At 42.3% G+C, this 25,851-nt stretch overlaps 2 protein-coding genes across 2 annotated transcripts in view; one reads left to right on the top strand and one right to left on the bottom strand.

Annotated features, from left to right (window-relative positions):
- Window positions 1-8,241: 8,241 nt before the first annotated feature.
- Window positions 8,242-11,520, top strand: gadd45gip1 (growth arrest and DNA-damage-inducible, gamma interacting protein 1). The gene is made up of 2 exons (XM_034224020.1): window positions 8,242-8,661; window positions 11,084-11,520. The coding sequence occupies exons 1-2, from the start codon at window positions 8,264-8,266 to the stop codon at window positions 11,367-11,369; spliced, it is 684 nt and encodes a 227-aa protein (XP_034079911.1). The 5' UTR covers window positions 8,242-8,263; the 3' UTR covers window positions 11,370-11,520.
- A 1,532-nt stretch (window positions 11,521-13,052) lies between these two features.
- Window positions 13,053-25,851, bottom strand: part of zgc:158403 (tetratricopeptide repeat protein 39A) — a gene marked incomplete at its 5' end in the record, with an annotated part of 28,136 nt that continues 15,337 nt past the window's right edge. The window contains 7 exon segments of the mRNA XM_034224019.1: window positions 13,053-13,775; window positions 17,751-17,867; window positions 20,827-20,941; window positions 21,050-21,161; window positions 21,895-22,015; window positions 24,653-24,744; window positions 24,859-25,020. Coding sequence (XP_034079910.1) covers window positions 13,667-13,775; window positions 17,751-17,867; window positions 20,827-20,941; window positions 21,050-21,161; window positions 21,895-22,015; window positions 24,653-24,744; window positions 24,859-25,020 — 828 coding nt within the window.

Here is a 25,851-nt window from a genome sequence, read left to right as displayed (position 1 = left end):
CCTTTAGCTTTGCGGTAGTGACGTGAAGTCATGTGACCGTGCTGTAGTTCCTTTATAGCCCAACATTAGCCACCTTTAGCTTAGCGGTAGTGACGTGAAGTCATGTGACCGTGCTGTAGTTCCTTTATAGCCCAACATTAGCCACCTTTAGCTTAGCGGTAGTAACGTGAAGTGATGTGACCGTGCTGTCGTTGCTTTATAGCCCAACATTAGCCACCTTTAGCTTAGCGGTAGTGCCGTGAAGTAATGTGACTGTGCTGTAGTTCCTTTATAGCCCAACATTAGCCTCCTTTAGCTTAGCGGTAGTGACGTGTAGTCATGTGACCGTGCTGTAGTTCCTTTATAGCCCAACATTAGCCACCTTTAGCTTAGCGGTAGTGACGTGAAGTGATGTGACCGTGCTGTAGTTGCTTTATAGCCCAACATTAGCCACCTTTAGCTTAGCGGTAGTGACGTGAAGTCATGTGACCGTGCTGTAGTTCCTTTATAGCCCAACATTAGCCACCTTTAGCTTAGCGGTAGTGACGTGTAGTCATGTGACCGTGCTGTAGTTCCTTTATAGCCCAACATTAGCCACCTTTAGCTTAGCGGTGGTGACGTGAAGTCATGTGACCGTGCTGTAGTTCCTTTATAGCCCAACATTAGTCACCTTTAGCTTAGCGGTAGTGACGTGAAGTCATGTGACCGTGCTGTAGTTCCTTTATAGCCCAACATTAGTCACCTTTAGCTTAGCGGTAGTGACGTGAAGTCATGTGACCGTGCTGTAGTTCCTTTATAGCCCAACATTAGCCACCTTTAGCTTAGCGGTAGTGACGTGTAGTCATGTGACCGTGCTGTAGTTCCTTTATAGCCCAACATTAGCCACCTTTAGCTTAGCGGTGGTGACGTGAAGTCATGTGACCGTGCTGTAGTTCCTTTATAGCCCAACATTAGTCACCTTTAGCTTAGCGGTAGTGACGTGAAGTCATGTGACCGTGCTGTAGTTCCTTTATAGCCCAACATTAGTCACCTTTAGCTTAGCGGTAGTGACGTGAAGTCATGTGACCGTGCTGTAGTTCCTTTATAGCCCAACATTAGCCACCTTTAGCTTAGCGGTGGTGACGTGAAGTAATGTGACCGTGCTGTAGTTCCTTTATAGCCCAACATTAGCCACCTTTAGCTTAGCGGTGGTGACGTGAAGTCATGTGACCGTGCTGTAGTTCCTTTATAGCCCAACATTAGCCACCTTTAGCTTAGCAGTGGTGACGTGAAGTCATGTGACCGTGCTGTAGTTCCTTTATAGCCCAACCTATAAAAACATGTCATCACTGCACCTATATGGTGTCAAATTGAAAAACTAAAATACGTTAAAAAAAGAAGTAAAAACATGACACTTGATATAATATTTCCCCTTCCAATAGGTAGTGAATAGAACATACACCCCCTGTTCAGTGTAAGGTTTAAGGGTCAATTTGCCGTAGACATTTCAACAGAAAAACATTCTTTGAACCAGGCTGTAAACATGTTTCTTTCAGCTGTAAAGTTGGCAATTAAACATGGTGGACTCCCTTCTGGAACCAGCCTCAACATTTGCATGCACAAAAACAATATCACAATACAGGAGAGATAAACACCAAAAAGCAGAATAGGGCCCCTTTAAGTTGACTCTGATTGTGCCAACAGGGAAATCCCAACTGGAGGTGCGAACAGTAAGAGTTGGGATACAGAAACCACTTTGAGTCTGACAGTATCCAGTGGAGAAAGCCCTGTGATTGGATCATTTGGTGTAGAAGGACTCATACTGTGTTGTGTCAATAACAGCGGTGCATTAGTATAATGTGGAGTAATCACTACAGACTGGATGGAGATCTATGAGTAAAACGAGTGATTTGAGCTCTTCATGCAGACAGATTACGAGCAGGTAGCAGATAATTACCTCCATTCATCTTCAGCGGACACTCGGCTTTGTGAGGGTCCACGTTTGATGAATCTCCCCTTAAATGATCCGTCTCTGGTGGATTAAAAGCCTCCGTCACCCATCCATCATCTCATTAGACCCGTACAGGCCTGAGGAGAGCGGAGACACCACGACAAACATCCAGACATGTTTTCAAATCAGCAAGCTGTCAAATTCCCCGGGACATTTTGAATCATTTTGTGGGGAACCGTGTTAATGTACGAGGGGCAGAGAGTGGCACAGTTGTTTACCACCGAGGGAACCCAGTGCTATTACAGATTAGGAACAAATGCCAAATCCTTTTATGTTAAAATATGTGTTTACGTTCCTGAACGGTAGAAATAAAGATCTGTGAGTGTCCAGGGAGTCCCTGCTCACCATTACTACTGTAAAGTGAGCAGAAAGGAACACACAGCTAATATAATGAAGTACATACTCATGTATCGTACTTAGGTACAATATGTGATACTAATACTAAGTATATTTCGATGCCAGCACTTCTGTCCTTTTACTTATAAGTGAGATTTTGAATGCAGGACTTTTACTTTAAACAGAATATTTTTACTATTTGGTATTTCTACTTTTAAAGTCTCACTATTATAATTGTGGGTTGTTTCCCTCTAGTGTGTTCAATAGGTTTGTGTGCATGTAAATGGTCTGCAAAGGTTAAAATCCATGTGTTTCTTTCCAACCCCCTCATTATTTGTGTTGGTTATCGCTTCTGGTTCCAACCAGATATTCAATCAGAACAAACAGGAGACCACCGCAACGTCTCATTGCTGAAATATGACTTAAAGAAGTCAAGAGACTGCAGATAGTTGAACAATTACAAAAATGACATTTTTGCTAGTGACAAAGAAGACTCAGTCATTTAAGTTAAAACATTGAGACATTCATTTCTTTATTTGATTACTAAGAATAAGAGACCTTTCTTACTGAAATTCTTATTTGCATTTCGTTAATATCAAAAGTCAATGTTCATCTGAAATAAGGGAGGGATGTAATGTTGTGACATACGCTTTGGTCCGGAGTTGTGAATACCCGGAATGTTATATGTGTGACACCAGTTATGATGCAGTGCAGAGCGGGAATAAAGCACAGTTAACGATACTCGCTGTCTCCTGAGTTGTCTACAATAAAGCAAGATACAAATACAAAAGGACAACACTACAACTGCCAAACATTAGCCACCTTTAGCTTAGCGGTGGTGACGTGAAGTAATGTGACCGTGCTGTAGTTCCTTTATAGCCCAACATTAGCCACCTTTAGCTTAGCGGTGGTGATGTGAAGTCATGTGACCGTGCTGTAGTTCCTCTATAGCCCAACATTAGCCACCTTTAGCTTAGCGGTGGTGACGTGAAGTCATGTGACCGTGTTGTAGTTCCTTTATAGCCCAACATTAGCCACCTTTAGCTTAGCGGTGGTGATGTGAAGTCATGTGACCGTGCTGTAGTTCCTTTATAGACCAACATTAGCCACCTTTAGCTTAGCGGTGGTGACGTAAAGTCATGTGACCGTGCTGTAGTTCCTTTATAGCCCAACATTAGCCACCTTTAGCTTAGCGGTGGTGACGTGAAGTCATGTGACCATGCTGTATGTCCCCTGGGTGTGGTTAATTGGTATTTAGGTCACCTGTTGGATGCCGGTTTTGTGTTTGATAAAGAGGAGAGGGTTAATTACTCCGACACTTTCTGTTGTGGTCCAGATTGACATATTGTTTGTTTTTTATCTTGATTAAACACCATGAACTCTAACTACAGTACGGACTCTTGTATGGAAAGCGTCACAGCGAAGAGAAACTGTTAGCTCTCAGCTGAAGCCAAAACTCATAGGGAGTTATAAGTTATAAGCTGAACAACGGCAACATGACAACGTTTCCATTGGTCCCTCTTCTTTAGAGAAGACCAGGAAATGATGGATACACGGATCGTGTTCAAATCAATAGGCACGCAATGACTCTAAAGAATAATGATCACGCATCAAACACACATTCAGACTAAAGGAACCAGCTGTTTGGAAAATGAGAGAAGTAGAAAGTACAAGTATTTGAGTTCAACATGTAAGAAGTAGAAAGTACAGGTATTTGAGTTCAACATGTAAGAAGTAGAAAGTACAGGTATTTGAGTTCAACATGTAAGAAGTAGAAAGTACAGGTATTTGGGTTCAACATGTAAGAAGTAGAAAGTACAGGTATTTGAGTTCAACATGTAAGAAGTAGAAAGTACAGGTATTTGAGTTCAACATGTAAGAAGTAGAAAGTACAGGTATTTGAGTTCAACATGTGAGAAGTAGAAAGTACAGGTATTTGAGTTCAACATGTAAGAAGTAGAAAGTACAGGTATTTGAGTTCAACATGTGAGAAGTAGAAAGTACAGGTATTTGAGTTCAACATGTAAGAAGTAGAAAGTACAGGTATTTGAGTTCAACATGTAAGAAGTAGAAAGTACAGGTATTTGAGTTCAACATGTGAGAAGTAGAAAGTACAGGTATTTGGGTTCAACATGTAAGAAGTAGAAAGTACAGGTATTTGAGTTCAACATGTAAGAAGTAGAAAGTACAGGTATTTGAGTTCAACATGTGAGAAGTAGAAAGTACAGGTATTTGTGTTCAACATGTGAGAAGTAGAAAGTACAGGTATTTGTGTTCCAACATGTAAGAAGTAGAAAGTACAGGTATTTGTGTTCAACATGTAAGAAGTAGAAAGTACAGGTATTTGAGTTCAACATGTAAGAAGTAGAAAGTACAGGTATTTGAGTTCAACATGTGAGAAGTAGAAAGTACAGGTATTTGTGTTCAACATGTAAGAAGTAGAAAGTACAGGTATTTGAGTTCAACATGTAAGAGTAGAAAGTACAGGTATTGAGTTCAACATGTAAGAAGTAGAAAGTACAGGTATTTGGGTTCAACATGTAAGAAGTAGAAAGTACATGTATTTGTGTTCAACATGTAAGAAGTAGAAAGTACAGGTATTTGAGTTCAACATGTAAGAAGTAGAAAGTACAGGTATTTGGGGTTCAACATGTAAGAAGTAGAAAGTAACAGGTATTTGAGTTCAACATGTAAGAAAGTAGAAAGTACAGGTATTTGAGTTCAACATGTAAGAAGTAGAAAGTACAGGATTTGAGTTCACATGTAAGAAGTAGAAAGTACAGTATTTGGGTTCAACATGTAAGAAGTAGAAAGTACAGGTATTTGAGTTCAACATGTGAGAAGTAGAAAGTACAGGTATTTGAGTTCAAACATGTAAGAAGTAGAAAGTACAGGTATTTGAGTTCAACATGTGAGAAGTAGAAAGTACAGGTATTTGAGTTCAACATGTACGAAGTAGAAAGTACAGGTATTTGAGTTCAACATGTGAGAAGTAGAAAGTACAGGTATTTGAGTTCAACATGTAAGAAGTAGAAAGTACAGGTATTTGAGTTCAACATGTAAGAAGTAGAAAGTACAGGTATTTGAGTTCAACATGTGGAGAAGTAGAAAGTACAGGTATTTGGGTTCAACATGGAAGAAGTAGAAAGTACAGGTATTTGAGTTCAACATGTAAGAAGTAGAAAGTACAGGTATTTGAGTTCAACATGTGAGAAGTATAAAGTACAGGTATTTGTGTTCAACATGTGAGAAGTAGAAAGTACAGGTATTTGTGTTCAACATGTGAGAAGTAGAAAGTACAGGTATTTGTGTTCAACATGTAAGAAGTAGAAAGTACAGGTATTTGAGTTCAACATGTAAGAAGTAGAAAGTACAGGTATTTGAGTTCAACATGTAAGAAGTAGAAAGTACAGGTATTTGGGTTCAACATGTAAGAAGTAGAAAGTACATGTATTTGTGTTCAACATGTGAGAAGTAGAAAGTACAGGTATTTGGGTTCAACATGTAAGAAGTAGAAAGTACAGGTATTTGGGTTCAACATGTAACAAGTAGAAAGTACAGGTATTTGAGTTCAAAATGTAAGAAGTCAAAGTAAAAAGTGGTCATAAAAATAAGTAGTGGAGTAAAGTACTGATACCAGAAACATGTACTTAAGTACAGTAACGAAGTATTTGTACTACATCCCACCTCTGACCCTACACACTCCCTCAGAAATACATCTGTCTCTCTGTCTGCTAACCCTGTTTCCTGGGACCCTGATCTGATCCCTGAAGCTCCGGGTTTGGCACCATCATCGCTCCAAAGCCAAATTAAGCCATTAAGTCATGCCCCCCCCCCCCCCCACCATGGGAACCATACATCTTTAATGAGAGTTCTGCGCGACACAAAGCGATGACATCTGTCTCTCTAAGTGATGCACCACACAGAAACACCTTTTGTTCCACGTTGTTGAAGAACCATTTAAATAAGTTCAGGGAGAGGGTGGAGGCAGGGTTCAGATCCTTTACTCAGACGTACTCAAACCACAATGTATAAATACTTTGTTATACGTCCTGCATTTTAAATGTTACTTAAGTAAAACATCCCTCAGAAGTATGTAAGTAAGCCTGCCAGGCGGATGAATCATTTTACACAGTCAGAAATACAAGCAGCTGCTAGACTTCTCACCCGGTCTAATAAACGGTCCCTCATTACCCCAATACTCAGATCTCTCCACTGGCTCCCTGTAGCCTATAGGGTCCAGTTCAAAATCCTTACCCTCACCTACAGAGCTTTGCACGGTCAGACTCCTGCTTATGTGGCTGACCTAATTCATCCATATACATCAGCCCACCCACTCAGGTCACACATGCTCAACTTACTGTCTGTCCCCCGTACTCACCTTAAGACCCGCGGTGATCGAGCGTTCGAGGCCGTGGCTCCTAATCTATGGAACGCTCTGCCCGCTCATCTACGGTCCGCTGACTCTGTTGACTCCTTTAAAACTATTTTAAAGGTCTCATGTCATGCTGTTCCTGTTATCACCCGTCCCCTTGTGTTATGAAGCTTTTTCTGCATGTAAACGGTCTGCAGTCACAAACCCTCAAAGTACACCCTGTAGCGAGTAAAACTCTAACACAGAGAAGACCTGTCTGCTGCCCCAGAACGCCTCGTTGGACATTTCTCTTTTTCCATTGTTTGCTTCCTGGGTTCTGTGACGTGTGAACACCCAGATCAACAACAAATGACCGGATTGGCCCAAATGGACCAATCCGCGGAGCGCCTCACACACCAGGACCCCTTGGCTAACCAACAGGGAGTCCCATTGACTTGCATAGAGCTCCCTGGCTGGTAATAGACGAGTTTGGAAGGTGGAGAAAAGCTCTCCGCAGACCCATTCTCACAGCGTTATAATAAACCTTTCTCCTATTCAATATCAAGCCACACTTACTGTGTTTACTTCGGCTGTGAGTGTTTGTGTGTGCTCAGGATGAGTTTAGCTTGTTCTCGCTGTATCGCCGACCCGGAAACCTGTCCGCTCCTCGCAGCAACGAGTCTTGCAACGTCCCGACCAATCAGAGCACAGGCTCACAGGGCAGGAGCTCCAACAAGCCGTGTAGGACAGAGAGTGAATACACAGACTATACAGAGATGCTGTGAGAAACCAATGTGAGTTTGGAACATTGAACAATGTAAATCTATTCTAGTAGACCTCAACAATGGAAATATGATCAGAAGAAATGGCCATGACATGGGACCTTAATTTAAAGACATTCCTGTTTTGGGCAGGCGTTTGGGTAACCGGTGTGCTTGATTTTATTCTATTTTATACTATGTTTTTATTGTGTTTTGGTGCTTTTATGACTTCTTAACACGTGGCTTGTGTGGTCATTTATCATTGTATGATTCCTATGATGATTTTTTTTTTTTTGTCAAGCACTTTGTGACTTTGTCTGTGAAAAGCGCTTTATAAATAAACTTGACATACTTACAATCAAGAATCAGGAAAGCTGAGTTTTTAGAAAATGTATTAGAGACACTGGGTCAGAAGGACATATTTAAAAGGAGAGAATGTTCACAGAAGGGTTTTAATTTATTTTTATTTAAGTGTATTATCCTAAATAATTGAGAGAATTAAGAGGTGATTTATTTTAGTATTTAATTTAATTTTGTTTTTATTTAATCTTTTATTATCTAATTAATTGTATGTTTTTTTTATCACATTTGTATTACATTTTACTTTAATTAAATTAATTACATTTTATATTATATTAATTTAATAAAATGTATGTTATGTCATTTTATTTTATACTATTATATTTTATTTAAATGTAGTTAATTTTAATATTATTTTATGTTATTTTATGTTGCATCTAACCCTAATTCTTCCCTCTCCAGTCCGCTAGGGGCCGCTAACGCGCTTCCCGCTGGTTTCTCCTCCAACATTAAATCCGAAGAAGAAGAAGAAGTCAAACAAACATGGCGGCCTCCATAGTGTGCGGGAGGACATCGATGTTCTTCAGGTCTTTAAATGGAATATCGTGCTCAAAAACGCTCCTTTCTGCAAACTCACAGACTCTGTTGCTGCAGACAGCTTCTTATAACCCCAAACCTCTGAGACTGAAAATCCGCGAGCTTTACATTCCCGATAAAAGCAGCGAAAAGACTCCAGATTGGCAGAAAACGCCTCGGTATGACCGGAAGCTGTTCGGTCGCTACGGGTCCGCTTCAGGGATCGAACCAGCGTCTCTGTGGCCGAACCACGAGCAGCTGGAGCGGATCATCGAGGATGAGAACCAGTGGCACCCTCCGTTAGAGGTGAAGCTGAAGAACCTGCAGGAGAAGGAGCGGCAGGACACCGAGAAACGGCTGGCGAAGTGAGTCAATTATCGGACAGCAGTGCGTCAATTATCGGACAATAATCATACATTTTGTCTTTCAAGTAGTGCTGGGGGGAAACGATTATTTTGAAAACGATTAATCGGGCGATTATTTGATCGATTAGTCGACTAATCGAACGATTATTTTTCTGTTGTTCAATTCATAAAAAACGTAATGTAAAAAAAACGTCATGTAAACAAAAAAAATTTCACGATACTGTGTCTCAGGGGATCTTAATATTTAAGAACCTATTAATGTGTTATACCAGATTAACGGAAATAATCTCAGCTAACTGACGATACAAACCATGTTTACCAAAACAAAACACAAGTCTCATAAGAAGCATCTAAATGACCCCTGAGCGAAAAATGCTAACGGACATTGGCACAGATCTCAAGATAAAAGTACCCTTATTACTTATCGTAGCTGCACATACAAGATATCCGATTAAAGCTGAGACTCCACAGATTATGTAGGTATATAGTATCATCACTGAGTGATCCGGACTCGCGACAGGGGAAGCAAATACAGTCATCACAACACGTACCTTCACAGAGCTTCTAGGGAGATCGTCTCACCGCCGTAGCTGTCAATCTGATCAAAATACGTGTTCAATGGCATTAAAATGAGAAAAAACGCGGCTGAATCGGTTAATCCATAGGTTTTTAACGTCTATGTATAAAAAAATGATTGAATTTATAATCCATAATTCCATTTTAAATCGGAGAGCAAATGCTAGCTGCTAATGGTTGCCACCACAGCTAGCTGCTGCTTCCGGTCAAGCAGCAGTCTCAGTGAGATATAAATATATAAATATCTTTGCGTTTTGGACTAACTTTAAAATATTCCCATGCTTTTGAAGACCTGGGGCGAGATGTTTTCGTTTGAGGGCTTCGTGCGCAATCCTGTGAGGAGGAGTTGGTAGCCGTTTCAGTCTCCATTGTGTTAGAAGTGCGATTGCGAACTGCTTGTTGCTTTGGGTGAACCACGTGTGTGTGGCGTCATACAGTCTATGGTGGCGACGCGTCGACGCGGAAATATGTCGTCGACGATATTTTGAAGTCACTACTACTACTACTTTCAAGCGCTTTATCGGGTGCTCAAAGAGGCTTTACACAGGTACAAACGAGAGCATTAAACCACAGTTATCATAAGGACACAGCATTAATCACACATTAAAAAGCTAGTCTGAAAAAGGCCTGTTTTGATCAGTGTTTTGAAGGTGGGGAGGTCGGTCTGTGATGTGGGCAGCGATGGTTAAACTGTGTTTACTCACTGGAGTAGAAAGTACAACATTCAGGCACTTGTACTTTAATGTTGTACTTGTACTTTAGTGGGGTGTTTTCATTTCATGCCACATTATAATGTACTGGAGATGAATAGGGCGACATGACCAAAAGTAAAACAAATGTTGAGTCTCACTTCAATCTCGGAATTCTGAAATGCAAGTCAGAGGCGGCTGTGAATAGAATTGGAGGGATGAAACCCCTCTGTAATGGTCTCTCACACACAGTGACCTTTGACCTCTGCTTTCATAGTACTAGGAGCAGTGGGCAGCTATTGTACAGCGCCCGGGGAGCAATGGGGGTTGACCGGTGCCTTGCTCAAGGGCACCACGGCAGGGCAGGAGGTGAACTGGGACCTCTCCAATTAGCAGTCCACACTCCATATTTAGGTCTGTTCGGGGACTTGAACCGGCGACCCTACGGCTCACACATCTTTGAGTTTTGACTTTAAGCTTAGAATTCTGAGACATTTTAAAATACATTCGAAGAAAAATATTTATATCAAAAAAGGCAGGATTCGGAGATTTAAATCAGAACAAAATGGAAGAGATTTTTTTTTTAAGAAAACGTCAGAATTTCAGAATTATTTTTTTTATCTCGATTTTTTTTTTTTACACCGGAAACATTTGAGTTGAAATGTCTCATTAGTATTGAGTGTATGTTCGCTTTGGTCAGAAACATTTACTTAAGAATGATTGTTATTTGAAAATAAAAACATGAATCTCAAAATCCAGAGAAAAAAAAAAATTCAGAATTTTTTTCTGAAAAAATAAAAATAAATTCAGAGAAAAAAAAAATCAGATTCATTTTTGTTGAAAGTCTCAGAATTCTGTAACAAAAATATATTTTTCCCTGAGAATTATTATTTCCTTTTATTTAAAAATATAAAAAAATCTCAGAATTCTGAGACTAATGTCAAAACTAAATTCTTTCTTTTTTGACCTTTACAATCAAGATTTTTGCTTAAAAGACACAAGTAAAAAAAAACTAGTCGCCAACAGTTTTTCTAGTATCTTAACTCTGATTGAGAGATACCAAATTAACATCTAAAACTGTTCTATTACATTTAATTTTCCACTAAATGTTGCCTTTTATTTGAGCACCACATTCACGCCTTCTCTCTCCGTCTCAGGGAGAACCTCATCGCAGCCAACATGGCCAAGATGCCCAAGATGATCGCTGACTGGCGCAAAGAGAAACGTCAGACGAAGACGAAGATGAATGAGGAGAAAACTCGGCGCGCTAAGCTTCTGGCCGAGGCCCGCGAGAGTCTGGGTCAAACTCTGGACCCCCGGAACCACAAGTTCCTGGAGATGGTTGAAGAGCTAGAGAAGGAGGAGAAGAAGAAGCAGAAGCTGATGAAGAAGAAGCAGAAGCACGAGCAGGTGGCGGTTCCTCCTCCTGCGGCCGCTCCGTAGTTTGGAGTCGGGCTGAAGTTTAGAGACTAATGAGACGGAGCGTGGGCTTCAGCGGGACGTCAAAGAGAGACCGATGGTTCCTGCAAAACACACAAACATCCCTTTCCCTTTAACCTCTTTCTGCGTTTGAAATAAATACATTTCTTTCCGGTTTGACTATATTTATTAAATCTTTATTAAAAGTCACCTATTCTGCAAACTCCTCTTCTTCATGTCTCTTCTACATCAACACGTGTCCCCTCTTCTTCATGTCTCTTCCACATCAACATGTGTCCCCTCTTCTTCATGTCTCTTCTACATCAACACGTGTCCCCTCTTCTTCATGTCCCTTCTACATCAACATGTGTCCCCTCTTCTTCATGTCTCTTCCACATCAACATGTGTCTCCTCTTCTTCATGTCTCTTCTACATCAACATGTGTCCCCTCTTCTCCATGTCTCTTCTACATCAACATGTGTCCCCTCTTCTTCATGTCTCTTCTACATCAACATGTGTCCCCTCTTCTTCATGTCTCTTCTACATCAACACGTGTCCCCTCTTCTTCATGTCTCTTCTACATCAACACGTGTCCCCTCTTCTTCATGTCTCTTCTACATCAACACGTGTCCCCTCTTCTTCATGTCTCTTCTACATCAACATGTGTCCCCTCTTCTTCATGTCTCTTCTACATCAACATGTGTCCCCTCTTCTTCATGTCTCTTCTACATCAACATGTGTCCCCTCTTCTTCATGTCTCTTCTACATCAACATGTGTCTCCTCTTCTTCATGTCTCTTCTACATCAACATGTGTCCCCTCTTCTTCATGTCTCTTCTACATCAACATGTGTCCCCTCTTCTTCATGTCTCTTCTACATCAACATGTGTCCCCTCTTCTTCATGTCTCTTCTACATCAACATGTGTCCCCTCTGTGGAAAGAGACTCTGAAAGTTTCAGGAACAAAGATTCTCTCTCTTTTTGATCCATTTCTATAAAAACCTGTCTGAAAATGAGCTGATCAGATTTTGACCACATTATGATGTCATAACGATGTTTTGTCTTGTGTAACCATTAGCCAATCAGCAACCAAGGTAACCCCTTTTAATTGAGTAAAAGTACTCAGGTCTTGTTCTTGAGTAAAAGTAGAAGTACTCAGATCTTGTACTTGAGTAAAAGTAGAAGTACTCAGATCTTGTACTTGAGTAAAAGTAGAAGTACCAGAGTGTAGGAATACTCTGTTACAGTAAAAGTCCTGCATTCAAAATGTTACTCAAGTGAAAGTAGAAAAGTATTCTCATCAAAATATAGTGAAAGACAGTAAAAGTAGTCGTTGTGCAGATTGGTCCATTTCAGAATAATATATATGATATGTTTTATAATGATTGATCATGAAAGTGTTCTCAAAGCTGGTGAAGGTGCAGCTAGTTTGAAGTACTTTGTATTCTGCAGGGTAGCTGGTGGATTTACTCCAGGTGGAACTAAAGTCTGATTCAACACTTGATTATATTTCACATCATTCATCCACATCTGTGAAGTAACTGAAGGGATTAAATACATGTAGTGGAGGAAAACATTTATATTTAATACATCTCAGTGCATTTCATTGAAATAATGTCATCTCTTTGGCCTGCATGTTGTCTTTTAAAACAAGATAAATATTTCAATTTTACAACCTACAGTATTCTGTTAATGAACACGAAACAGAGATTTGGGAGTGGAATTTATTTATGCAAAAATAATTTGTATACATTGAAGTTTTGGAAAGTTCACAGACTGTTACAGATCAAACACTGGTGTGCATTTCTCAAAGCCAGGTAACAGTTGGGATGATTTGGTTTGAATAAATCTTGCAGTTGAAGTACCATGAACATCGTCTTTCCAAAAACACATGATGCTTAATTAACTCAATCATGTTGTTATTAAGTACCGCTCTCCATACAGGAACATTACATAATTACTATACAAGTCATTAAGACATACAAACAATTTCTCATAATTTATATTTATAAGGACTTTGAATCAGAGTGTTCTTAAATGTTTTCAATATTAACCATAAAACACAAAATAAAATGTCTCCTGTATTTACATTTCCTTGTTGTCTTTACTTGTGTTAGTGTAGTGTGCATATCCGAACACAGGGATACAAACGGATTCGGGTTAAAAGCTGGGTACCAAGTTAAAACCATGAAGATGATGAAGAGGAGGTGATGAAGAAGCGTCCTCCTACATGTGTGTGTCCTCTCCCCCTACATGTGTGTGTCCTCCTACGTGTGTGTTCTACATGTGTGTCCTCTCCCTCTACATGTGTGTCCTCTCCCCCTACATGTGTGTGTCCTCCTCCTCCCCAGGGTCAGCCTTCAGTTTGGCCAGAGCAGCGTGAATCCTGAACTGAGTACGAGACTCCATCGAGTAATCTTTGTAGTTTTGTCTGAAAGAGAAGAAAACCCACATTTATTAACTGTGACACACACACACACACACACACACACACACACACACACACACACACACACACACACACACACACACACACACACACACACACACACACACACACACACACACACACACACACACACACACCACACACACACACACACACACACACACACACACACACACACACACACACACACACACACACACACAACACACACACCACACACACACGTCAATACAAAAACGGTGCTAACAAGTGTCTAAATGAGACGACTAAACGTCATCACGCTCAACATTAGCCGCCTTTAGCTTAAAGGTGGTGACGTGAAGTCATGTGACCGTGCTGTAGTTCCTTTATAGCCCAACCTTAGCCGCCTTTAGCTTAAAGGTGGTGACGTGAAGTCATGTGACCGTGCTGTAGTTCCTTTATAGCCCAACATTAGCCGCCTTTAGCTTAGCGATGGTGACATGAAGTCATGTGACCGTGCTGTAGTTCTTTTATAGCCCAACATTAGCCGCCTTTAGCTTAGCGGTGGTGACATGAAGTCATGTGACCGTGCTGTAGTTCCTTTATAGCCCAACATTAGCCGCCTTTAGCTTAGCGCTGGTGACATGAAGTCATGTGACCGTGCTGTAGTTCCTTTATAGCCCAACATTAGCCGCCTTTAGCTTAGCGGTGGTGATGTGAAGTCATGTGACCGTGCTGTAGTTCCTTTATAGCCCAACATTAGCCGCCTTTAGCTTAGCGATGGTGACATGAAGTCATGTGACCATGCTGTAGTTCCTTTATAGCCCAACATTAGCCGCCTTTAGCTTAGCGGTGGTGACATGAAGTCATGTGACCGTGCTGTAGTTCCTTTATAGCCCAACATTAGCCGCCTTTAGCTTAGCGCTGGTGACGTGAAGTCATGTGACCTTGCTGTAGTTCCTTTATAGCCCAACATTAGCCGTCTTTAGCTTAGCGCTGGTAACGTGAAGTCATGTGACCTTGCTGTAGTTCCTTTATAGCCCAACCTTAGCCGCCTTTAGCTTAGCGCTGGTGACGTGAAGTCATGTGACCTTGCTGTAGTTCCTTTATAGCCCAACCTTAGCCGCCTTTAGCTTAGCGGTGGTGACGTGAAGTCATGTGACCTTGCTGTAGTTCCTTTATAGCCCAACCTTAGCCGCCTTTAGCTTAGCGCTGGTGACGTGAAGTCATGTGACCGTGCTGTAGTTCCTTTATAGCCCAACATTAGCCGCCTTTAGCTTAGCGCTGGTGACGTGAAGTCATGTGACCTTGCTGTAGTTCCTTTATAGCCCAACCTTAGCCGCCTTTAGCTTAGCGCTGGTGACGTGAAGTCATGTGACCGTGCTGTAGTTCCTTTATAGCCCAACCTTAGCCACCTTTAGCTTAGCGCTGGTGACGTGAAGTCATGTGACCTTGCTGTAGTTCCTTTATAGCCCAACCTTAGCCACCTTTAGCTTAGCGCTGGTGACGTGAAGTCATGTGACCTTGCTGTAGTTCCTTTATAGCCCAACCTTAGCCGCCTTTAGCTTAGCGGTGGTGACGTGAAGTCATGTGACCTTGCTGTAGTTCCTTTATAGCCCAACATTAGCCGCCTTTAGCTTAGCGGTGGTGACGTGAAGTCATGTGACCTTGCTGTAGTTCCTTTATAGCCCAACCTTAGCCGCCTTTAGCTTAGCGCTGGTGACGTGAAGTCATGTGACCGTGCTGTAGTTCCTTTATAGCCCAACATTAGCCGCCTTTAGCTTAGCGCTGGTGACGTGAAGTAATGTGACCTTGCTGTAGTTCCTTTATAGCCCAACCTTAGCCGCCTTTAGCTTAGCGCTGGTGACGTGAAGTCATGTGACCGTGCTGTAGTTCCTTTATAGCCCAACATTAGCCGCCTTTAGCTTAGCGCTGGTGACGTGAAGTCATGTGACCTTGCTGTAGTTCCTTTATAGCCCAACCTTAGCCGCCTTTAGCTTAGCGCTGGTGACGTGAAGTCATGTGACCTTGCTGTAGTTCCTTTATAGCCCAACATTAGCCTCCTTTAGCTTAGCGGTGGTGACGTGAAGTCATGTGACCTTGCTGTAGTTCGTTTATAGCCCAACATTAGCCGCCTTTAGCTTAGCGGTGGTGACGTGAAGTCATGTGACCTTGCTGTAGTTCCTTTATAGCCCAACCTTATCCGCCTTTAGCTTAGCGCTGGTGACGTGAAGTCATGTGACCGTGCTGTAGTTCCTTTATAGCCCAACATTAGCCGCCTTTAGCTTAGCGCTGGTGACGTGAAGTCATGTGACCTTGCTGTAGTTCCTTTATAGCCCAACCTTAGCCGCCTTTAGCTTAGCGCTGGTGACGTGAAGTCATGTGACCTTGCTGTAGTTCCTTTATAGCCCAACCTTAGCCGCCTTTAGCTTAGCGCTGGTGACGTGAAGTCATGTGACCGTGCTGTAGTTCCTTTATAGCCCAACATTAGCCGCCTTTAGCTTAGCGCTGGTGACATGAAGTCATGTGACCTTGCTGTAGTTCCTTTATAGCCCAACCTTAGCCGCCTTTAGCTTAGCGCTGGTGACGTGAAGTCATGTGACCTTGCTGTAGTTCCTTTATAGCCCAACATTAGCCTCCGTTAGCTTAGCGGTGGTGACGTGAAGTCATGTGACCGTGCTGTAGTTCCTTTAGAGCCCAACATTAGCCTCCTTTAGCTTAGCGGTGGTGACGTGAAGTCATGTGACCTTGCTGTAGTTCGTTTATAGCCCAACATTAGCCGCCTTTAGCTTAGCGGTGGTGACGTGAAGTCATGTGACCTTGCTGTAGTTCCTTTATAGCCCAACCTTATCCGCCTTTAGCTTAGCGCTGGTGACGTGAAGTCATGTGACCGTGCTGTAGTTCCTTTATAGCCCAACATTAGCCGCCTTTAGCTTAGCGCTGGTGACGTGAAGTCATGTGACCTTGCTGTAGTTCCTTTATAGCCCAACCTTAGCCGCCTTTAGCTTAGCGCTGGTGACGTGAAGTCATGTGACCTTGCTGTAGTTCCTTTATAGCCCAACCTTAGCCGCCTTTAGCTTAGCGCTGGTGACGTGAAGTCATGTGACCGTGCTGTAGTTCCTTTATAGCCCAACATTAGCCGCCTTTAGCTTAGCGCTGGTGACATGAAGTCATGTGACCTTGCTGTAGTTCCTTTATAGCCCAACCTTAGCCGCCTTTAGCTTAGCGCTGGTGACGTGAAGTCATGTGACCTTGCTGTAGTTCCTTTATAGCCCAACATTAGCCTCCGTTAGCTTAGCGGTGGTGACGTGAAGTCATGTGACCGTGCTGTAGTTCCTTTAGAGCCCAACATTAACTTTTTACTTCAGAAATCATGAAGTGGTGTTAATATGTGGAGATTATCCTGCTGAAGTAAACATGTCTGTATGTAAGTGAACCAGGGAGATGATGGCTTCAGGGTGTCCACTACAGAAATACTTAATCCCTGCACTGCTGTATTCCATCACAGTCTCACGGCATTTCGTGTTATAGTCACAAAATGAATCTATTGATTCGTGTTCACCAACACGATTTCCCCATTTTTTTCGTGTCACACGGAACGATTTTAAAAGCAATTAAAATAATAACAAATTAGACGGAAAAAGAGATAAAAAAAATACAGATGTCAGTATTCTGAGGCTCTGAGACATTTATTTTCCTCGCGGACGGCAAAAAAAATTATACAATTTAAAATAAAAGGGTTAGGGTAAGATATTGAGTAAGAAAATGTTTTTATGAACCACACAGCTTCCGGTCTTCCAAGACCCGACCGGACAAACAGACGTGTTGCAGGCACGAAACATACTGCCAAGAGAAATACATTGCTTTTAAAATCGTTCTGTGTGTGTCTCGAAAAAAAAGCGAAAATCGTGTTGGTGAACACGAATCAATCGATTACATTAATTTCATGACTATAACACGAAATGCCGTGAGACTGGGTTGTGTGTTCAGACTTACTTGGCTTTGTGCAGGAGTTTGATAGCCTCGTCTCTTCTTCCCTGGGCGATGTAGAGCAGGCTGAGCTCCACCAGAGAGTTGGGCACCAGGTAGTGATCGAACTTAATCTTCTTTTCACTGAAAAAGTAAACAAACCGTTACAGTTACACTTTACACACAACATATCCTGTTTCCCTGCAGGTAGGTTAATGAAATAAATGATTACACTTTTCTTTCCTTACAAGACCTGGTTAAAAGCCTCCTTACTCATTACAGTCAGTGTGATTGCAACAAGAAGTCATGTCATTCTGAACGGCTGGGTAAATATTGACTGTAGGACTTGGTGGGTGAGTTGCTAAGCAAACATTACCCTGTCAATAGGAGTAGGAGCTGCTCATGGGGATTTTCTTAAAGACACGAATAAGAGCTTCAGGTAACATTTGACTAAAGGTAAGACGACACTAAGCTGTTCAAGCTGCGGGGCAGGGATTGAAAGGGAGAACCGGTTCTAGTTGTGAACAGGTAGAAAAGTTTCAGTTTCATCAAAATTGTACGTCTCAAAGGGTTTTCATTTCCTGTTGTTGATGCCAGAAGGTTTTTCTGGCAGTTTTGAATTACAGAAACTCGTGTGCCACAATGTCAAACTCTGAGTTTTTGCAACTTGTCCGAATAACAGGCCGGCATCAACAAAAGGAACCCCTGGAAACATGCAGCATGAAGGAGTCCTGGGGAAGAGGAACAACCGGAAACAATATTTTGAGATGGTTAATTGTTATCAGGCGGGAAATCTACACTGTTTTCAGGCTCAAGGGTCAAGGGATAAGTCCTAAAGGTCTGTGGTTAATACAAGCTGAAGAGATTTTAACGTTTTGTTCTACCACATAAAATACGTCAGTAAATACCCCACTGGTGGATTTATTAACAGCGGTTGCTAACAAGTGCCTAATGAGACGACTAAACGTCATCACGCCCAACGTTAGCCGCCTTTAGCTTAGCGGTGGTGACGTGAAGTCATGTGACCGTGCTGTAGTTCCTTTATAACCCAAAATTAGCCGCCTTTAGCTTAGCGGTGGTGACGTGAAGTCATGTGACTGTGCTGTAGTTCCTTTATAACCCAAAATTAGCCGCCTTTAGCTTAGCGGTGGTGACGTGAAGTCATGTGACCGTGCTGTAGTTCCTTTATAGCCCAAGATTAGCCACCTTTAGCTTAGCGGTGGTGACGTGAAGTCATGTGACCGTGCTGTAGTTCCTTTATAGCCAACATTAGCCTCCTGTTGCATAGCGGTGGTGACTTGAAGTCATGTGACCATGCTGTAGTTCCTTTATAGCCCAAGATTAGCCACCTTTAGCTTAGCGGTGGTGACGTGAAGTCATGTGACTGTGCTGTAGTTCCTTTATAGCCCAAGATTAGCCGCCTTTAGCTTAGCGGTGGTGACGTGAAGTCATGTGACCGTGTTGTAGTTCCTTTATAGCCCAAGATTAGCCGCCTTTAGCTTAGTGGTGGTGACGTGAAGTCATGTGACCGTGCTGTAGTTCCTTTATAGCCCAAGATTAGCCGCCTTTAGCTTAGCGGTGGTGACGTGAAGTCATGTGACCGTGTTGTAGTTCCTGTATAGCATGGGTCGGCAATAGGCGGCCCACGGGCCATTGGTGGCCCGCCAGCAATAATATTTGGCCAGGAAAACTATTTTGAGAATAAAAAGAAAATATTATTTTGAGATTTTATTTTTATTTTTATAATATCGGACGACAGTCACACATATAGGCTATACTGTCCGAATAGAGAATCTACCTACACCTGAAGAATGCTTATTGTACTTGTATCCATGTTGAGAGTGAATGACACACAGCACAGGCACAATCTGGCAGCGGGTGCACTGACGCTGATAGTGGATCAATAAGTAGCTGGACAGCGCGTGGTGGAGCCAACAACAAATAGTGTGGTTTGAAAAAAATAACACCAGCTCACTAAATCATTCAAACGTAATGTTTACTTAGGATATAAAAACATTGACAACAAAATCGGAGAAGCCTCTTGATCATGGAGGGCGGTGCATATGCTGCCCCCCCAGCTGGCAGCTTTGTTTTGAAAGAAAAGTTGTGGCTCATCGGACATTTATGAGAGAAAATCTCTAATGTCGAGGTTGCGTTAACCGAATATATTCCGTCTATGACAGAATTATTTTGACAATGACGGAAAATCTGAAATCAGTCCGTCATTTTGACGGATTAGAACAAACTCAGAACAGCGCCAAAGTTTCCCCGCAGCAGGGTCGCGGTGTTATGCCCTTCTGTCGTTTCCAGACCTAACTATGCCGTACAAATCATTGAAATGTCTGGGAGTTTATGCTTTACGCTGTGGCGCGCTCCCGCGAGGTGCTGTGGGCATGCACAACACGGCATACCACCGGCGCTAATCCTCCCCCCCCCCCTTGACAGTTCACGAGCGTGCTCTTCCACCCCCCCACCCCCCCCCGTCAGTTGTGTACAGACCGACGGGTAATAATGGATTTTGACGGAAATGTTACAATCCTGTCCGTCAAAATGACGGGCAGCGAAAAAGTATAGCGCAACCTCTGTGTCCGAGTGCAAGTGAATGCAGCACAAGACGCGAGCCTTGTAACCCCTCCTCCGGCCCCGGCGCGAGCATGGAACATTGATTGACGGCGATTTCATTTGAACGGGACGGCGCAAAACGAGAAGCAGTCTGTTAAAATACAGATAATAGCCCTGGCCTTTAACATGGGACTGAAATGGGGCTAGAGAGGACGAGCCTCCCTTTGGGCGGGTCTAGCCAGAGGGTCTGGTCTTTGATTATGTCCCGCCATGTAGTGGCTCAGAAAAAAATTGTCCCAAGGCCAAACTTACTTGCCGACCCCTGCTGTATAGCCTATTAGCCTAACGTTAGCTTTTACTTCAGAAATCATAAAGTGGTGTTAACATGTGGAGATTATCCTGCTGAACTAAACGTGTAAGTATCATGAACGTTTGTTTGACACAGAGATGATTTTCTGACATTATCCAAAATCACATGGAGAAATCCCATGTTTTCTTTGTGGAGGGAACCAGGGCGTTTTCAACACCCATTGGACCTCACCTTGTAAACACTTTGTTGAAGCACTCCTCAGCAGCTTGCAGGAGACCCTGGTTCTTCAAACACAGACCCTTCAGCAGGTAGATCACACAGCGGTCATCCACCAGATACTCTTTCTCTGTGGAGGAGAGAGCAGACGTCTTCACATAGAAGTAATCTAAGTTTCCATTTCCATTGAGCGATAAGGATTTCTTCCGTCACATCGTTTTGGGATGAGCTTCATTACCGGGAGACTCCAGGAGACATCGCTCTGCCTCAACCAAAGTCTGCATCATGCCTTCAGTCAGCTCCGGCCGTTTGCTGATCATACTGAACCCGTTCCACATGTACATCATCTCCTATAATAATAATACATTTCATTTTTATAGCGCTTTTCCAAGTGCTCAAAATGCTTTACACAAAATCAGAAACAGAAACAGGACAAAGAAAGCAAAAAACACAACAACAGTAGTCCTAATCCAAGTGTGAGTAAAGTGGAGGGTTGTTGATCAGAGTTTGAAAGCTAGAGTGAAAAAGTGAGTTTTGAGAGATTTTTTGAAGGATTCAAGAGTGTTGACCTTTTAACGCTCTGGGATTCAAACCCATCGTGTGTGTGTGTGTGTGTGTGTGTGTCTGTGTGTGTGTGTGTGTGTGTGTGTGTGTGTGTTTCGACCAGGAACATAGGTGTTACAAAGTTGACTAAACCACTCAAACTCCAATGAAAGTGGCGATCAGCAATTATACATGTTCAAATGCCTACTGTGGAGGATATCATAAAGCCAATCAAATATAAAACACAATCTTTATGATCGATGGAAGTAGTAACACAGTCAGATTTGACCCGAGCACGACAAAGGTTAAAGAACTGGATTTATCTCCAGAAGCAGCGAGATGTAGCTGCTGATAGACAGTTACTGAGAAATCGGTTTAATCTACTACAGATGAAGATGTGTGTGTGTGTGTGTGTGTGTGTGTGTGTGTGTGTGTGTGTGTGTGTGTGTGTGTGTGTGTGTGTGTGTGTGTGTGTGTGTGTGTGTGTGTGTGTGTGTGTGTGTGTGTGTGTGTGTGTGTGTGTGTGTGTGTGTGTGTTACCAGCACTGGCACTGGCAGCCGGATCGGGCAGCGAGCCTTGTAGCGTCGGGCTTTACGGATCGCAAACTTCTCAGTCGGGGGAGATTTTCCGGCTATCTTCTGCTTTAAAGTGGACACTTGTCTAAAAGGAACGGCACAATGAAAAAGACAAATTGGGTAAAAAGGCATGAGAAGAAGAAGGAAAAACCTCCGGGTCTGAAAAGTGAAGCCAATCGTGAAGTGCCTCAAATCTGCATTATTTTGTGGGCCAGCAGGGGGCGACTCCACTTGTATAGAAGTCTAAGAGGAAATGACCCATACTTCTCACTGTATGCATTACCTCAGTAAACATTTCCATAATGAGTTTATGCTTTCAAACGCAAGTTACAAGTATTTTCTTTAATACAGAATGATGGCCATTTTGTTATTTATGGTCCCATATGAATTAAATAGATTCTTAAGGGCGGGGCTACCTTGTGATTGACAAGTTGTATATTTTTGTATAGTAGTCTATGAGCAAAATTAACCCTAATTTTCACATTACTTCAGTATCCTCTTGTGCTAAAGCCATTCTTAGGAGTTGCCACGACATCTTTTTCGTGAATTAACAGTTCGCAAAAATAACCTCCAAATGATTATGATAGTTGACCTTTCTAACCACGCTAGCTAGTGTTAGCTGGTCACTTAGCATTTTCTATGGCTGCCAAAAACAACTTCAGGCTTAAAAAATATGTCCTGTTAACCAATGAGTGACATGATGGTGACAACGTCCACAAGTTTTAAATTTTTTAAGTCAGACAGTGTCTAAAACCTCTACTTTTGAACCTGCATTTCATTATTTCTGGCCACAAGGGGGCAGTGTTGGACACAATGACATTATCATCTTACACCAAACATGTTAGCTTATTTTTGCATATCTATATACACACATGAAGAGAAATGATTCGTTTGGAGTTGTGCTTCTATCCAACTCATGAATCTAAATCTAATATTAACTTTTAGCTCCGTTTTTGGGCCTCATCAACTCCCAAGGGAAAATAGGAATGCTCCATTATGTTGACCAGCTAGCTAGTCATTAACTTTGTCTGTGGCGACAAAAAGGTTAACGAGAACGGTGAGAGACAGGTTAAATTCTGAGTCATAAAGATCCAGCACGGGTCATAACCCTACAGCTTCTCACAAAGCACACATAGAGGTATGTAAACAACGCCACTCATAGCTTGACTATGCATACATTGTAAAATGCATCTATAACATAGGCCTTGGGACAATATCTGTTTGTTTATGAGATAAATCATCTTTCAAGTTTCAAGGCTTTATTGTCATGTGCACAGCAGCTACAGTGTCGATATGGCTATGAACAACTGAAGTCCCAGGCTCCTCCAACAGAGCAACATGAATATATGGGACATAGAACAAATACAACTGATAAACGGTTTGTAGAGTGGCTTGGACAGACCGGGGAGTGTTACAATTCGTAGACACAGCGTACCTCCCTATCTCTCATACATTTCCAACTAAGGCTCCAGTGGGGACCTTGTTCCCTGAGTGTGCCTCTCCACCTATATTTCTTACTTGCTACCCTTTGCCCTCAACCTATTCTAAGGGAGTGCTTGTTCTTCCGTCTCTCTGTCTGTGTCTGTGTATTCTCTTGTTCCGATTAACCCAGCCACATTTTTTCTTGTTTTGTATCTATATCTACGCCGGGATCCGGAGTCGAGGCCGATCCTCTGTAGTCCTGTGTCTTGGATCCTCTATCCTGAGTTCTGGATTAAGTCGTGGACTTCGGGTCGTGGCTGAACCTGTCTCTGCGGTCCTGCCTTGGGTCTCGTCATGCTGCTTCCCTGATGGCTTCCTCAGGATTGTAGCTGACATCCTCGTGGATTCATCTTCTTATTACAGACACATGCATTTCCTAACATTCGGTCTATTTGCTGTAAAATGTATTATCTGTTCGATTTACACACGGCATCTATTGCACGTCTGTCCGTCCTGGGAGAGGGATCCCTCCTCTGTTGCTCTCCCTGAGGTTTCTCCCATGTTCCCTTTAAACTGGGGGTTTCTCTGGAAGTGTTTCCTTGTACGATGTGAAGGTCTAAGGATAGAGGGTCTAAGGACAGAGGGTCTGAGGACAGAGGGTCTAAGGACAGAGGGTCTAAGGACAGAGGGTCTGAGGACAGAGGGTCTAAGGACAGAGGGTCTAAGGACAGAGGGTCTGAGGACAGAGGGTCTAAGGATAGAGGGTCTAAGGACAGAGGGTCTGAGGACAGAGGGTCTAAGGACAGAGGGTCTGAGGACAGAGGGTCTGAGGACAGAGGGTCTGAGGACAGAGGGTCTAAGGACAGAGGGTCTAAGGACAGAGGGTCTGAGGACAGAGGGTGTCGTTTTTCTCATACTGATATTCTGAACAATCTGTGCTGTTGTATTTGCTGTAAAGTGTCTCTACTGTAGGCTATGTTTATTACATGTTCAGCACTTTGGCTCCACCAAAGATCGTTTATAAATGTGCTATATAAATAAAACTTGATTTGATAAAACAGTGCAAGAGAATGTTTTAAGAGGTGCAAGTAAATACAAATAGAATAGAAATAGTGCAAGAAGAGTCTATACACAAGTAAATGGAATGATATGTTAGATAAATAATTAGCTAAATGCAAACAGGTGAATGTTTATGGATGTTCTTTAAAACGTTCAGTCTTATTGCCTGTGGAATAAAACTGTCCCTGAGTCTGGTGGTCTTGCCATGGAACGATTGATGTGTTATTGTGCATGTTTTTACCTAAAGAGGTCGACTTCGTTGTCCCCGAACGGTCTGGACTCGTCTATAGGCAGCATGCTGAGGTAAGCAGCTTTCATGTAAACGTACATGGCCTATGGAGAGAAACACTGGTTTCATTCTTATTCCTCAGGATTATTGGAGAGGTTTGAATCAATAGAACATCTCACTAAACTCCCTCAGATCTTCCCTTGTCTCCCGTGCTGTACCTTGGACCAGCGGCTCTCCTTGCTCAGCAGGTCTGCGTAGAAGTACGCCATCTTCCAGTCTCGCTTGTAGGAGTAGCACCACATCAGCTCCCAGTAGCACATGTGGTGGAACTGCTTCCACGCCTGCTGGGCCTTGCAGCCGTCTTCAAAGAGCGCAATAGCCTGGTACCACAGGAAGAAGATACAGCGCATTAAAAGAGATACATAACAGGGAAGATGAGTTGGAGGAGCTGGACCTCCGTAGCTCAGGGGCTTTGAGTTTTTTATGTCTTATGTCTTTATTAGGATCCCCATTAGCACTAGCATGAGCATTGGCTATTCTTCCTGGGGTCCTCACACACTCAACACATAAATAAACATACAACAAAATTAAAACAGCTCATAATTTCATGCAATTTACAGTGAAATGAAGTGAAAACTAAAATGGTCATCCAATTATCGCCATCCTAAGGCCAAACAAAAGTAAATACAAATAAGTGTACATAATAATATATGCATACATAGCCACAGACATAGTTCAAATTTACTTTGTAATACTTAAATAATTTTTTAGCAACCTTTTGAAATGTACTTGAGAATTTTCCTGAATGATGTGAACCGGTAAAGAGTTCATGGCTCTGTACTGTTTTCTGTCCCATATTTGATTTAGATGTTATGTTAGTCATACATACTGTATTTCTGTTAGCATACATTTAGTGCCTTATTTATAAATGACAATTGTGCAGTTATATAATGCAGTTTGTGTCCCGTGTAAAACAAAAAAGGGTCAACGTTGACTTATTTTAAGTAAATTAAGGATAGTTAAGCATTTCAACGTTATGTCACTGTTTACAATACGTCTTCAAGTTACGTCTTCACGTTACGTCTTCACGTTACGTCTTCAAGTTACGTCTTCACGTTACGTCCTCAAGTTACGTCTTCAAGTTACGTCTTCACGTTACGTCTTCACGTTACGTCTTCACGTTACGTCTTCACGTTACGTCTTCAAGTTAC

This window comes from Gymnodraco acuticeps, unplaced genomic scaffold, assembly GCF_902827175.1.
Source record: "Gymnodraco acuticeps unplaced genomic scaffold, fGymAcu1.1, whole genome shotgun sequence".
Lineage (NCBI taxonomy): Eukaryota > Metazoa > Chordata > Actinopteri > Perciformes > Bathydraconidae > Gymnodraco > Gymnodraco acuticeps.
The sequence above is the reverse complement of the archived record's forward strand: the minus strand, read 5'-3'. Positions and strand labels throughout refer to the sequence as shown.

Coding starts and splice junctions, on each gene's coding strand:
- gadd45gip1 (XM_034224020.1), top strand. CDS start 8,264: ATGGCGGCCTCCATAGTGTGCGGGAGGACATCGATGTTCTTCAGGTCT. Junction 8,662..11,083: donor ACCGAGAAACGGCTGGCGAA/GTGAGTCAATTA, acceptor TCTCCGTCTCAG/GGAGAACCTCATCGCAGCCA.